Source organism: Palaemon carinicauda, chromosome 34, assembly GCF_036898095.1.
Source record: "Palaemon carinicauda isolate YSFRI2023 chromosome 34, ASM3689809v2, whole genome shotgun sequence".
NCBI lineage: Eukaryota > Metazoa > Arthropoda > Malacostraca > Decapoda > Palaemonidae > Palaemon > Palaemon carinicauda.
In genome coordinates this window covers 68,471,530-68,484,552 of record NC_090758.1, presented here as the reverse complement: position 1 = coordinate 68,484,552, position 13,023 = coordinate 68,471,530, and the positions used below count along the sequence as shown (strand labels likewise).

Genomic DNA, 13,023 nt, shown 5'->3' with positions numbered 1-13,023 from the left:
TATTTTGTCAATTATTTTTTTATTTATTTTTTTTTCAGTTATGGTTAATGTCATATGTAAACCATGTGAATTATTGAAGATATTTTTTTTTGTTTCATCTTTCAAGGAAATAAGTACATCTTTCAAGGAAATAAGTACATCTTTCAAGGAAATAAGTACATCTTTTAAGGAAATAAGTACATCTTTCAAGGAAATAAGTACATCTTTTAAGGAAATAGGAAATAAGTACATCTTTTAAGGAAATAGGAAATAAGTACATCTTTTAAGGAAATAAGTACATCTTTTATAGAAATAAGTACATCTTTTATAGAAATAAGTACATCTTTTAAGGAAATAAGTACATCTTTTATAGAAATAAGTACGTCTTTTAAGGAAATAAGTACATCTTTTAAGGAAATAAGTTCCGTAGAGCTACAGCCACTCATATGAGTGTCTGGATAAACGGTTGTTTGAGGGAGATTTCCATTACATCCCTTTCTGGACGACAGGTGTCCGGGAGTGCGGAATATTTTCTCTTGTGGAGCCCTTAGGCTTGTAGCATCCGGTAGCCTAGCTAGTAATAATAATAATAATAATAATAATAATAATAATAATAATAATAATAATAATAATAATGGGTTTTATTGTGTTTAACATGATAGATTTTCCCTTATAAAGTTTTCTAAGCATTGAATTTTATTAGAAAATTTCGTGAAAATATTGAAAAACCCCAATAGATTATATAATAGTATGGGCCACCCATACTAGGTTGGTTTGTTGTGAGCGATCAGACGAAAATCTCCCGCCATCACATATCCATAGTGGCCAGAACAGATTGGATAGGTGTACTAGTCATGGCCACCCATACTAGATTGGTTTGCTTTGAGCGATCAGACGAAAATCTCCCACCATCACCAATCTACCGATTATTATAAACTTTAGATTCATTCTTAGCTCTTCAATCCATCGTCTTTTCTTCCTTCCCAAGTTTCTTTTGCTGTCTCAAGGGACCCATTCTGTTATTCGTCTGGTTCATCTATTATCTGTCATTCTCATTAGGTCCACATGTTCGGCCTATATATATATAATATATATATATATATATATATATATATATATATATATATATATATATATATATATATATATATATATATATATATATATACAGTGTGTGTGTGTGTCTCAGAAAGATATAAGAACCATGAGAAGGTCCACGAACAAATGTTTCCTTGATTTCGTATACGACAGATTCTTCTGTATCCCTTTGGAATTTATAAAGAATCCTGTGTACCCCTGAAATTGAGGATGAAAAAACAGAAACAATGAAATTGATATTGCGATATAATTTTACAATTCGATCTCATTGCAATTCAGATGTATTGCCAAGTTCTAGTTCTTGTATGTCCAGGATGCTTTGAAGTCATAGAAAACGTAACAAAGTTAGTTATAGAAAATGTAATAAACGGAAAAGATTTATGATAAACTATTACAAACATTAATACTTTCCTCCCCGTGAAAGGCAGATGCTTTGTTTTTCTCTTATATAATATTAACATCGCAATTTTTCGGTGGTTGTTGGTTTTATAACCTTAATCTCTACACCAACTTCATCACATTTCAAATCATCCACATATTTTTTTTTTTAATTTTTTCCTGAACTCTTGATATGTGAGTGCACATTATGTGATCCGCATGACGATTGGCTGTTTTACAGTTAAATAAAAATTCCATTGATTTTGATAGTTGTGACCACATATCAAAATAAGTATTTCCAAGTTTTATAGAGCTCCGTTACTTTGGCCAATTGGTGATTTAATATAAAAACCATTTCATCATCATTATCATCATCTCTTACGTTTATTAACGCAAAGGGCCTCAGTTAGATTTCGCTAGTCGTCTTTAAAAGCCATTTCATATGAAATTCATTAGACGAATTCCATTTTGTAATTAGTCAAATTGCATCTGGAATTTGCTCAACGAATTCCACAAATAATTAAGATGATTATAATTATAGTTTTTTTTTTTTTGTATGAAATGCAACATACTAATCGAACATTTAGAACAGAGTAAATTTTACAAAGGTTGAAAACCCAAGTTTTTGTTTTAGGAAATATAGCCTTGATATAATATCAGGTAACAAAGCAGTAAAATAACATTCCACATAAACATGAAGGTTTGAACATTAAAACACTTTATTATTATTATTATTATTATTATTATTATTATTATTATTATTATTATTATTATTATTATTATTACTTGTTAAGCTACAACCCTAGTTGGAAAAGCAGGATGCTGTAAGCCCAGGGGCCCCAACAGGAAAAATATCCCAGTGATGAAAGGAAACAAGGAAAAATGAATAGTAAATAAATAATAATAAATAAATAATAATAAATAAATAATAATAATAATAAAATAAAGTAAAATGAAATATTTTAAGAACAGTGACAACATTAAAATAAATATTACCTATATAAACTATAAAAAAACTTTAACAGAACAAGTGGAAGAAATAAGATAGAATAGTGTGTCCGAGTGTACCCTTAAGCAAGAGAACTCTAACCATTCATGAGCGACCTTTAAACCTTTAATTGCCTCCGGGAGTATCTTCAATTTTTACCCATTTTCAAATTGGGTCTCTGTTTCGATTCGAAAACATATTCAACATTTCAAATATTTTTTGTATGGTAATATTGAAAAATAAAAACCGATATTTCAAAATAAAAGTTTAGATTCTATTATAGAATGAAAGTAGATGAAAAGGTAAATAGATTAACATGAAACACAAAAATAGATACAGACAGAAAAGACATTTAATGGTCACTCACGATAACAGAGGAAAGAGACAGTGACATTGCCCTATCAAGCAGGACAATGCCCTAGAGAGTGACTATATATATGCATATAATCAGCGCCCAAGCCCCCTCCCCACCCAAAGCTAGGACCAAGGAGGGTCAGGCAATGGCTGCTGATGACTCAGCAGGTAGACCTGTAGGTTAGCCTCCCCAAACCCCCCATCCTTAGCTCTCAAGAATGGTGAGGTTACAGGGACCAAAGAAACTAACGAGCTTGAGCGGTACTCGAACCGCAGTCTGGCATTCAGCAGTCAGGGACGTTACCACATCGGCCATCACAACCCTTTCTCGGAACTAAGGACTTGAATTCTGAAAACTTCTGAATCTTATTCCAACATCTGTCAAATGTTTTCAGAAACTGTACAAGTTTCTCAACTTCCAATCTGAAATTATGAAATATGGACTATCACATAAACCATTCTATGCACTATAGGTTCGCTTGCGGTGAGCGATCAGATGAAAATCTCCCACCATCACCAATCTGCAGTGGCTAGAACATATTGCATAGCTATACTAGTCAGGGTCACCCATACTAGGTTGGTTTGCTGTGAGCGATCAGACAAAAATCTCCCACCATCACCAATCTGCAGATTAATATAAACTTTAGACTCATTTTATGTATGAGGTTCTACAAAAATTATAATTGAATATTTCAGAAATATATTCTATATAAAACTAAAAATTGGAAATTTAAACTATTACAAATTTAAAAAATCCCTAGATTAAGAAGAGGATAATTGTTGATTATTTACTATACACACTTACACATGTGCTTACGCACTTAGACACATAAGCAGGCACATACACCACCACAGAGATTATCCATATTGCTTTCATCTTGAAGGGAGTGTATGACTAGAATCCCATTGAATGTTAAGTGTTGGCCTTTAAATGGCGATGCTTACAGCTTGAGCTATCATGAGCTGGCCTTCGTTCCTCTCCTTCTGAACAATGTGTGTTCCATCAAATCATTCTGTATGAGAGGGTTTCTCGTCATGAATATCAATATAATGTTCGTTCATTGTCCCCCGATTTCTACTGGCTTGCGTACATCTTCAGGGTGTCGTGATTCACATATTTCCTCTGGGTAAACCAAAATTATATTGATGTCCACGACCAGAAACCCTCTCATACGAAATGATTTGATGGAACACACATTGTTCAGAAGGAGAGGAGCTACGGCCATCTCATAATAGATGGAGCTGTAAGCATCGCCATTTGAAGGCCAACACTTAACCATCAATGGGATTCTAATTATACACTCCCTTCTACCAGAAAGCCATGTGTGTGAATATGTCATACATACATACATATATATATATATATATATATATATATATATTTATATATATATATATATATATATTTATATATATATATATATATATATATATATATATATGAATAAATATATAAAAATTAATCAATTCATACATACCACTACCAAAGTGACATACATAAGGGTTTCGCTCTTACCAAAGAGCTCATCAGGTGGGTTTTGCCCACATCCATTATGGCAGGCTTGGTTCCCACGACCCTTTCTTCCTTCCCTTTTTTATTTCCTTTTCATCTCAATTCATAATTCATCAGTACTTCATAAATGTATTATGATAATTCATGACTTATATTTGAGTCGGAAGAATAAGGGAAGCAATTTGAAACCTACTTCAGTTTTCTGGGCATTGAACTTACGGGTTTTTCCGCCGCGCCAGAGGTTGCCCTTCGAACTGAAATAGCTTTCGGCCTACTTCCCTCACTACAGCTAGCCTATTAAGATCAGTCATGACTTGTATTTGAGTTGGATTACTTAGAGAAGCAATTTGAAACCTACTTTAGTTTTCTGGGCATTGAACTTACGGGTTTTTCCGCCGCGCCAGAGGTTGCCCTTCCTACTGAAATAGCTTTCGACCAACTTCCCTCACTACAGCTAGCCTATTAAGATCAGTCATGACTTGTATTTGAGTTGGATTACTTAGAGAAGCAATTTGAAACCTACTTCAGTTTTCTGGGCATTGAACTTACGAGTATTTCCGCCGCGCCAGAGGTTGCCCTTCCTACTGAAATAGCTTTCGGCCAACTTCCCTCACTACAGCTAGCCTATTAAGATCAGTCATGACTTGTATTTGAGTTGGATTACTTAGAGAAGCAATTTGAAACCTACTTCAGTTTTCTGGGCATTGAACTTACGGGTTTTTCCGCCGCGCCAGAGGTTGCCCTTCTTACTAAAATAGCTTTCGGCCAACTTCCCTGCCTACAGCTAGCCTATTAAGATCAGTCATGACTTGTATTTGAGTTGGATTATTTAGAGAAGCAATTTGAAACCTACTTCAGTTTTCTGGGCATTGAACTTACGGGTTTTTCCGCCGCGCCAGAGGTTGCCCTTCTTACTAAAATAGCTTTCGACCAACTTCCCTCACTACAGCTAGCCTATTAAGATCAGTCATGACTTGTATTTGAGTTGGATTATTTAGAGAAGCAATTTGAAACCTACTTCAGTTTTCTGGGCATTGAACTTACGGGTTTTTCCGCCGCGCCAGAGGTTGCCCTTCCTACTGAAATAGCTTTGGGCCAACTTCCCTCACTACAGCTAGCCTATTAAGATCAGTCAAGACTTGTATTTGAGTTGGATTACCTAGAGAAGCAATTTGAAACCTACTTCAGTTTTCTGGGCATTGAACTTACGGGTTTTTCCGCCGCGCCAGAGGTTGCCCTTCCTACTGAAATAGCTTTCGGCCAACTCCCCTCACTACAGCTAGCCTATTAAGATCAGTCATGACTTGTATTTGAGTTGGATTACCTAGAGAAGCAATTTGAAACCTACTTCAGTTTTCTGGGCATTGAACTTACGGGTTTTTCCGCCGCGCCAGAGGTTGCCCTTCCTACTGAAATAGCTTTCGGCCAACTTCCCTCACTACAGCTAGCCTATTAAGATCAGTCATGACTTGTATTTGAGTTGGATTACTTAGAGAAGCAATTTGAAACCTACTTCAGTTTTCTGGGCATTGAACTTACGGGTTTTTCCGCCGCGCCAGAGGTTGCCCTTCTCACTAAAATAGCTTTCGGCCAACTTCCCTCACTACAGCTAGCCTATTAAGATCAGTCATGACTTGTATTTGAGTTGGATTACTTAGAGAAGCAATTTGAAACCTACTTCAGTTTTCTGGGCATTGAACTTACGGGTTTTTCCGCCGCGCCAGAGGTTGCCCTTCTCACTAAAATAGCTTTCGGCCAACTTCCCTCACTACAGCTAGCCTATTAAGATCAGTCATGACTTGTATTTGAGTTGGATTACTTAGAGAAGCAATTTGAAACCTACTTCAGTTTTCTGGGCATTGAACTTACGGGTTTTTCCGCCGCGCCAGAGGTTGCCCTTCTTACTAAAATAGCTTTCGGCCAACTTCCCTCACTACAGCTAGCCTATTAAGATCAGTCATGACTTGTATTTGAGTTGGATTACTTAGAGAAGCAATTTGAAACCTACTTCAGTTTTCTGGGCATTGAACTTACGAGTTTTTCCGCCGCGCCAGAGGTTGCCCTTCCTACTGAAATAGCTTTCGGCCAACTTCCCTCACTACAGCTAGCCTATTAAGATCAGTCATGACTTGTATTTGAGTTGGATTACCTAGAGAAGCAATTTGAAACCTACTTCAGTTTTCTGGGCATTGAACTTACGGGTTTTTCCGCCGCGCCAGAGGTTGCCCTTCCTACTGAAATAGCTTTCAGCCAACTCCCCTCACTACAGCTAGCCTATTAAGATCAGTCATGACTTGTATTTGAGTTGGATTACCTAGAGAAGCAATTTGAAACCTACTTCAGTTTTCTGGGCATTGAACTTAAGGGTTTTTCCGCCGCGCCAGAGGTTGCCCTTCCTACTGAAATAGCTTTCGGCCAACTTCCCTCACTTCAGCTAGCCTATTAAGATCAGTCATGACTTGTATTTGAGTTGGATTACTTAGAGAAGCAATTTGAAACCTACTTCAGTTTTCTGGGCATTGAACTTACGGGTTTTTCCGCCGCGCCAGAGGTTGCCCTTCTTACTGAAATAGCTTTCAGCCAACTTCCCTCACTACAGCTAGCCTATTAAGATCAGTCATGACTTGTATTTGAGTTGGATTACCTAGAGAAGCAATTTGAAACCTACTTCAGTTTTCTGGGCATTGAACTTACGGGTTTTTCCGCCGCGCCAGAGGTTGCCCTTCCTACTGAAATAGCTTCCGGCCAACTCCCCTCACTACAGCTAGCCTATTAAGATCAGTCATGACTTGTATTTGAGTTGGATTACCTAGAGAAGCAATTTGAAACCTACTTCAGTTTTCTGGGCATTGAACTTACGGGTTTTCCACCGCGCCAGAGGTTGCCCTTCCTACTGAAATAGCTTTTGGCCAACTTCCCTCACTACAGCTAGCCTATTAAGATCAGTCATGACTTGTATTTGAGTTGGATTACTTAGAGAAGCAATTTGAAACCTACTTCAGTTTTCTGGGCATTGAACTTACGGGTTTTTCCGCCGCGCCAGAGGTGGCCCTTCCTACTGAAATAGCTTTCAGCCAACTTCCCTCACTACAGCTAGCCTATTAAGATCAGTCATGACTTGTATTTGAGTTGGATTACTTAGAGAAGCAATTTGAAACCTACTTCAGTTTTCTGGGCATTGAACTTACGGGTTTTTCCGCCGCGCCAGAGGTTGCCCTTCTTACTGAAATAGCTTTCAGCCAACTTCCCTCACTACAGCTAGCCTATTAAGATCAGTCATGACTTGTATTTGAGTTGGATTACTTAGAGAAGCAATTTGAAACCTACTTCAGTTTTCTGGGCATTGAACTTACGGGTTTTTCCGCCGCGCCAGAGGTTGCCCTTCGTACTGAAATAGCTTTCGACCAACTTCCCTCACTACAGCTAGCTTATTACTAGTCAGTCCTGACTGATGATATTTGAATTTCAGAGGTGAAGCCAAGGGTCATTGTTTTTCCAGGCGGTGAAGCCAAGCATCAAATTTAGGCCTGGCGGTGAAGCCAAGCGTCATTATTGTGCCGGGCGGTAAAGCCAAGTGGGCCAGGCGGTGAAGCCAAGCGCCATTGTAAGCCGGGCAGTGAAGCCAAGCGGGCCAGGCAGTGAAGCCAAGCGCCATTGTAAGCCGGGCGGTGAAGCCAAGCGGGCCAGGCAGTGAAGCCAAGCGCCATTGTAAGCCGGGCGGTGAAGCCTAGCGCCATTTTTGGACCGGGCGATGAAGCCAAGCGCCATTATTGTGCCGGGCGGTAAAGCCAAGCGGGCCAGGCGGTGAAGCCAAGCGCCATTATTGTGCCGGGTGGTAAAGCCAATTGGTCCAGGGGGTGAAGCCAAGCGCCATTGTAGGCCGGGCAGTGAAGCCAAACGGGCCAGGCGGTGAAGCCAAGCGCCATTGTAAGCCGGGCGGTGAAGCCAAGCGCCATTGTTGAACGGTGCGATGAAGCCAAGCGCCATTGTAAGCCGGGCGGTGAAGCCAGGCAGGCCAGGCGGTGAAGCTAAGCAGGCCAGGCGGTGAAGCCAAGAGGGCCAGGCGGTGAAGCCAAGCGCCATTGTAAGCCAGGCGGTGGAGCCAAGCGCCATTGTAAGTCAGGCGGTGAAGCCAAGCGCCATTGTTGGGCCGGGCGATGAAGCCAAGCGCCATTGTAAGCCGGGCGATGAAGCCAAGCGCCATTGTAAGCCGGGCAGTGAAGCCAAGCAACATTGTTGGGCCAGGCGATGAAGCCAAGCGCCATTGTTGGGCCGGGCGGTGAAGCCAAGCGCCATTGTAAGCCGGGCTGTGAAGCCAAGCGCCATTGTAAGCCGGGCGGTGAAGCCAAGCGCCTTTGTAAGCCGGGCGGTGAAGCCAAGCGCCATTGAAAGGCGGGCGGTGAAGCCAAGCAGTCCAAGCGGTGAAGCCAAGCGCCATTGTAAGTCAGGCGGTGAAGCCAAGCACCATTGTTGGTCCGGGCGATGAAGCCAAGCGCCATTGTAAGCCGGGCGGTGAAGCCAAGCGCCATTGTAAGCTGGGCGGTGAAGCCAAGCGCCATTTTAAGCCGGGCGGTGAAGCCAAGCGCCATTGTAAGCCGGGCGGTGAAGCCAAGCGGGCCAGGCGGTGAAGCCAAGCGCCATTGTAAGCCAGGCGGTGAAGCCAAGCGGGCCAGGCAGTGAAGCCAAGCGGGCCAGGCGGTGAAGCCAAGCGCCATTGTAAGCCGGGCGGTGGAGCCAAGCGGGCCAGGCGGTGAAGCCAAGCGCCATTGTAAGCCGGGCGGTAAAGCCAAGCGGGCCAGGCGGTGAAGCCAAGCGCCATTGTAAGCCGGGCGGTGAAGCCAAGCGCCATTGTTGGGCCGGGCGATGAAGCCAAGCGCCATTGTAAGCCGGGCGGTGAAGCCAAGCGCCATTGTAAGCCGGGCGGTGAAGCCAAGTGGGCCAGGCGGTGAAGCCAAGAGCCATTGTAAGCCGGGCGGTAAAGCCAAGCGGGCCAGGCGGTGAAGCCAAGCGCCATTGTAAGCCAGGCGGTGAAGCCAAGCGCCGTTGTAAGCCAGGCGGTGAAGCCAAGCGGGCCAGGAGGTGAAGCCAAGCAAGCCAGGCGGTGAAGCCAAGCGCCATTGTAAGCCGGGCGGTGAAGCCAAGCGGGCCAGGCGGTGAAGCCAAGCGCCATTGTAAGCCGGGCGGTAAAGCCAAGCGGGCCAGGCGGTGAAGCCAAGCGCCATTGTAAGCCGGGCGGTGAAGCCAAGCGCCATTTTTGGGCCGGGCGATGAAGTCAAGCGCCATTATAAGCCGGGCGGTGAAGCCAAGCGCCATTGTAAGCTGGGCGGTGAAGCGAAGCGCCATTGTTTGCCGGCGGTGAAGCCAAGCGCCATTGTAAGCCGGGCGATGAAGCCAAGCGGGCCAGGCGGTGAAGCCAAGCGCCATTGTAAGCCGGGCGATGAAGCCAAGCGGGCCAGGCGGTGAAGCCAAGCGCCATTGTAAGCCGGGCGGTGAAGCCAAGCGCCATTGTTGGGCCGGGCGATGAAGCCAAGCGCCATTATAAGCCGGGCGGTGAAGCCAAGCGCCATTGTAAGCCGGGGCGGTGAAGCCAAGCGGGCCAGGCGGTGAAGCCAAGTGCCATTGTAAGCCGGGCGGTAAAGCCAAGCGCCATTGTAAGCTGGGCGGTGAAGCCAAGCGCCATTGTTCGCCGGCGGTGAAGCCAAGCGCCATTGTAAGCCGGGCGATGAAGCCAAGCGGGCCAGGCGGTGAAGCCAAGCGCCATTGTAAGCCGGGCGATGAAGCCAAGCGGGCCAGGCGGTGAAGCCAAGCGCTATTGTAAGCCGGGCGATGAAGCCAAGCGGGCCAGGCGGTGAAGCCAAGCGCCATTGTTGTGCCGGGCGATGAAGCCAAGCGGGCCAGGCGGTGAAGCCAAGCGCTATTGTTGGGCCGGGCAGTGAAGCCAAGTGGGCCCGGTGGTGAAGCCAAGTGCCATTTTAGGCCAGGCGGTGAAGCCAAGCGTCATTGTGTGGGCCGGTCGGCGAAGCCTAGTGGGCAGTACGGTGAAGCCAAGCATAAATTTTTGGCCGGTTGGTGGAGCCAATCGTCATTTTACCCACTTAAACAAGACACGCTCATTCATCATTCAGAGTTTCTTCACCTGCATAGCCAGTCCTTAAGCCTAAAAAAAAAAGACCTTAAACCTAGAAAAAAAACCTTAAACCTAAAAAAAAAAACCTTAAACCTAAAAAAAAAAAGAAGAAAAAGAAGATACTATTCCTTTCATAAAATTGTGAGGGCATCAACTCGCCAATCGTAAGGACCAAAACTTCACTCTGTTCATCTCAGTTCTTCAACCTTCATCAGCAGCCATTTGATATCAGAACACCTTTCCAGACTGACCTGCTCCGAAGAGGCGCAGCTTCCTTCACTAGCTGATTATCTTGGTCCAACCTTTAAGGACAAGACTGCCTACTAGAAGAAGCCTAGCTCGTTCCCTCTGCAGAGCCGGTCTTCTAGATCATTCCCCCAGAACCACCCGAAGGTTGATATCCGAAAGAATAGATCTAGATATCCGACCATTTGTACACTTGACAAACGGCTTGTACTCGTCCCTCAAGGTGCAAAGCATACTAGTCTCAGCGGGGTTTCTTCCCTCAGTAGGCCATTGTCCTCCAGGTTATTCCAAGAATTGTAATTCAAGCTGGATAGTAAGCCTTGTATCCTCCAAGCTGGCCAGTCCTTCCAAGTATCCTCCCTGTAGCTGTCTGTCAGTCAGTCAGTTTAAAGATCGGGGGGGGGGGATCTCCTTCCTGTGGATGTGATTGGATTTAGCACAATTATTTGAAGATTTGGTCCTGGCAAAACTCGGCTGAATCTCCTTACCCTCACAAAATAAACTGAAATTAAACTAATATGGCAAAAAAACTTTTTTTGGTGTTTTCATTTTTTCTTCTTTTTTGGGGGATTTTTTATTTTTTTATTTTTTTTGGGATTTTTTATTTTTTTATTTTTTTTTTGTGTTTTTCATTTTTATCCATTTGCTGATCGAAATATTTAAGTGCCGGTGAGACTCTTCAGAAGCCATTCGATATGATCAGCTGCTAACTGAACCTGCTTAATAGTACCACTGATGGTGATTGAATGACTATATTCGTGCCTTTGTGGCATATCTATTAAGCTGACTCCACTGTGGCGGGTGATTTCCATCAGCGTCCTTCCTTCCACTCCATATATGGCTCTGTGGAACCTCCTGGGCACATGCAAGTTGACAGTCACGTACCTGTTGAGGCCAGAGTCCCTTGTGGTGGTCACTCTAACCTTTTCACCTTGGAAGGTGATGTGACTACTGTCGGATGAGGAGATGGCCCTTTTGGGCTTCTCGGGTTCCAGGTCAAACACGATAAGTTTTCGTGTAGTTTTTTTAATCTTTTCTTCCTTTTTCTTCTCCTCCTCCTCCTTCTCCTCCTTCTCCTTCTCCTCCTTCTCCTTCTCCTCCTCCTTCTTCTCCTCCTCCTCCTTCTCCTCCTTCTCCTTCTCCTCCTTCTCCTCCTCCTCCTCCTCCTCCTTCTCCTCCTTCTCCTTGTCCTCCTCCTCCTTCTCCTCCTTCTCCTCGTCCGTGGAAATTTCCTTTTTGAGCTGCTCTTCCTGGGTGTTGCTGGTGCCATGGAGAGCGCCTTTTGAGGCTAGTAGCCAGCCAAGCACCTGACCCACACCAGATGCGCCTCCAACTTCCTCCTTCTCAGCCTTACGTCCGTTGGTATCCTGATCCTGTGCCTCGACTACTTTCTCCTCACTTTTATTGTCTCTGTCATCCTTTTGGACATCCTTTTGACCATCCTTAATATCCATTTTTAAACTTGTCTTGTTAAGTCTCAGTTTCGTCATTTGAGGTTTGTTTTCTTCTTTCGTCTTATCTCCCTCTTCAAGTTCCTCCTTGAGTGAAGGGATGATCTCATTTGCCGCAAGCAGCTCGTCCTTGAGACCAACATTTTTTTCAGATTTGAATGTTTCCAGTTCTTGACTCAATTGGATGTTTTTTTGCTCCAAGTCACTCAATTTCAAATTTTCTTTTTTGTAATTTTCTAACTCTTGTAAAATTCCTTTGTAGCGCTCATTCCTGAGCAGATCATTTATTTTTGCCTCATTGAGGCTTTCTTCCAATTCCTGCTTCTGTTCTGAAATCTGCTTTATTACTTCCATTTTCTTTTCAGCGAATATTTCCAGTTTCCTTTTGTTCTGACGAACTTTATCCAATTTTTCTTTTAGTTTAATATTTTCTTTTTCTTTCTCCATTAATTCATTCTTGTATTGTTCCAGGATAACTTCTTGATTGCAGAATTCCTTTTTTAGATGTTCGTTTGTGCGTTCTAGGTCGTCAATCTTTGTCGTCAAATTTTCCATATCGATTTGCTTATCGATTTGAAGACTTCCGATGATGTTACTGAGATGCTGATTCTCTGCTCTCAGCTCTTCATTCTCCTCTTAAGAATTTCGATTGTTCTTCCTTTCTTAGACTGATCTCGGCAAAAGCTGCTTCCAGTTCTTTTTGCAGGAAATCGATGCGTTCCTCAAATGTCTTTTGGATATTCTCCTTCTCCTTCAGCTCTTCTCTTTTCTGATTATTTTCCTCTGGGGGCCCTCCTTCCACCTTCTCCTCCATCCCGCCCTCAGAGTTGAAGGGGTCCTTAGACCTCATCCAAGAGGTCATCCTATACATTAAGGATCCTTCCTTTTG

General features: G+C 43.2%; 1 protein-coding gene across 1 annotated transcript; it reads right to left on the bottom strand.

Moving 5' to 3' along the window:
* Positions 1-3,081: 3,081 nt before the first annotated feature.
* Positions 3,082-12,689, bottom strand: LOC137627014 (puff II/9-2 protein-like). The gene is made up of 2 exons (XM_068357995.1): positions 12,376-12,689; positions 3,082-3,220 (listed from the first exon to the last, which is right to left on the bottom strand). The coding sequence occupies exons 1-2, from the start codon at positions 12,687-12,689 to the stop codon at positions 3,082-3,084; spliced, it is 453 nt and encodes a 150-aa protein (XP_068214096.1).
* Between the last annotated feature and the right edge of the window lie 334 nt (positions 12,690-13,023).

Excerpts from the sequence above, each read along its gene's own strand:
- LOC137627014 (XM_068357995.1), bottom strand. The coding sequence starts at position 12,689 with ATGGAAAATTTGACGACAAAGATTGACGACCTAGAACGCACAAACGAA. Across the intron at positions 3,221-12,375 it reads TACAAAGGAATTTTACAAGA|ATTGGAAGTTGAGAAACTTG; the intron begins GTTAGAAAATTA and ends TCATAATTTCAG.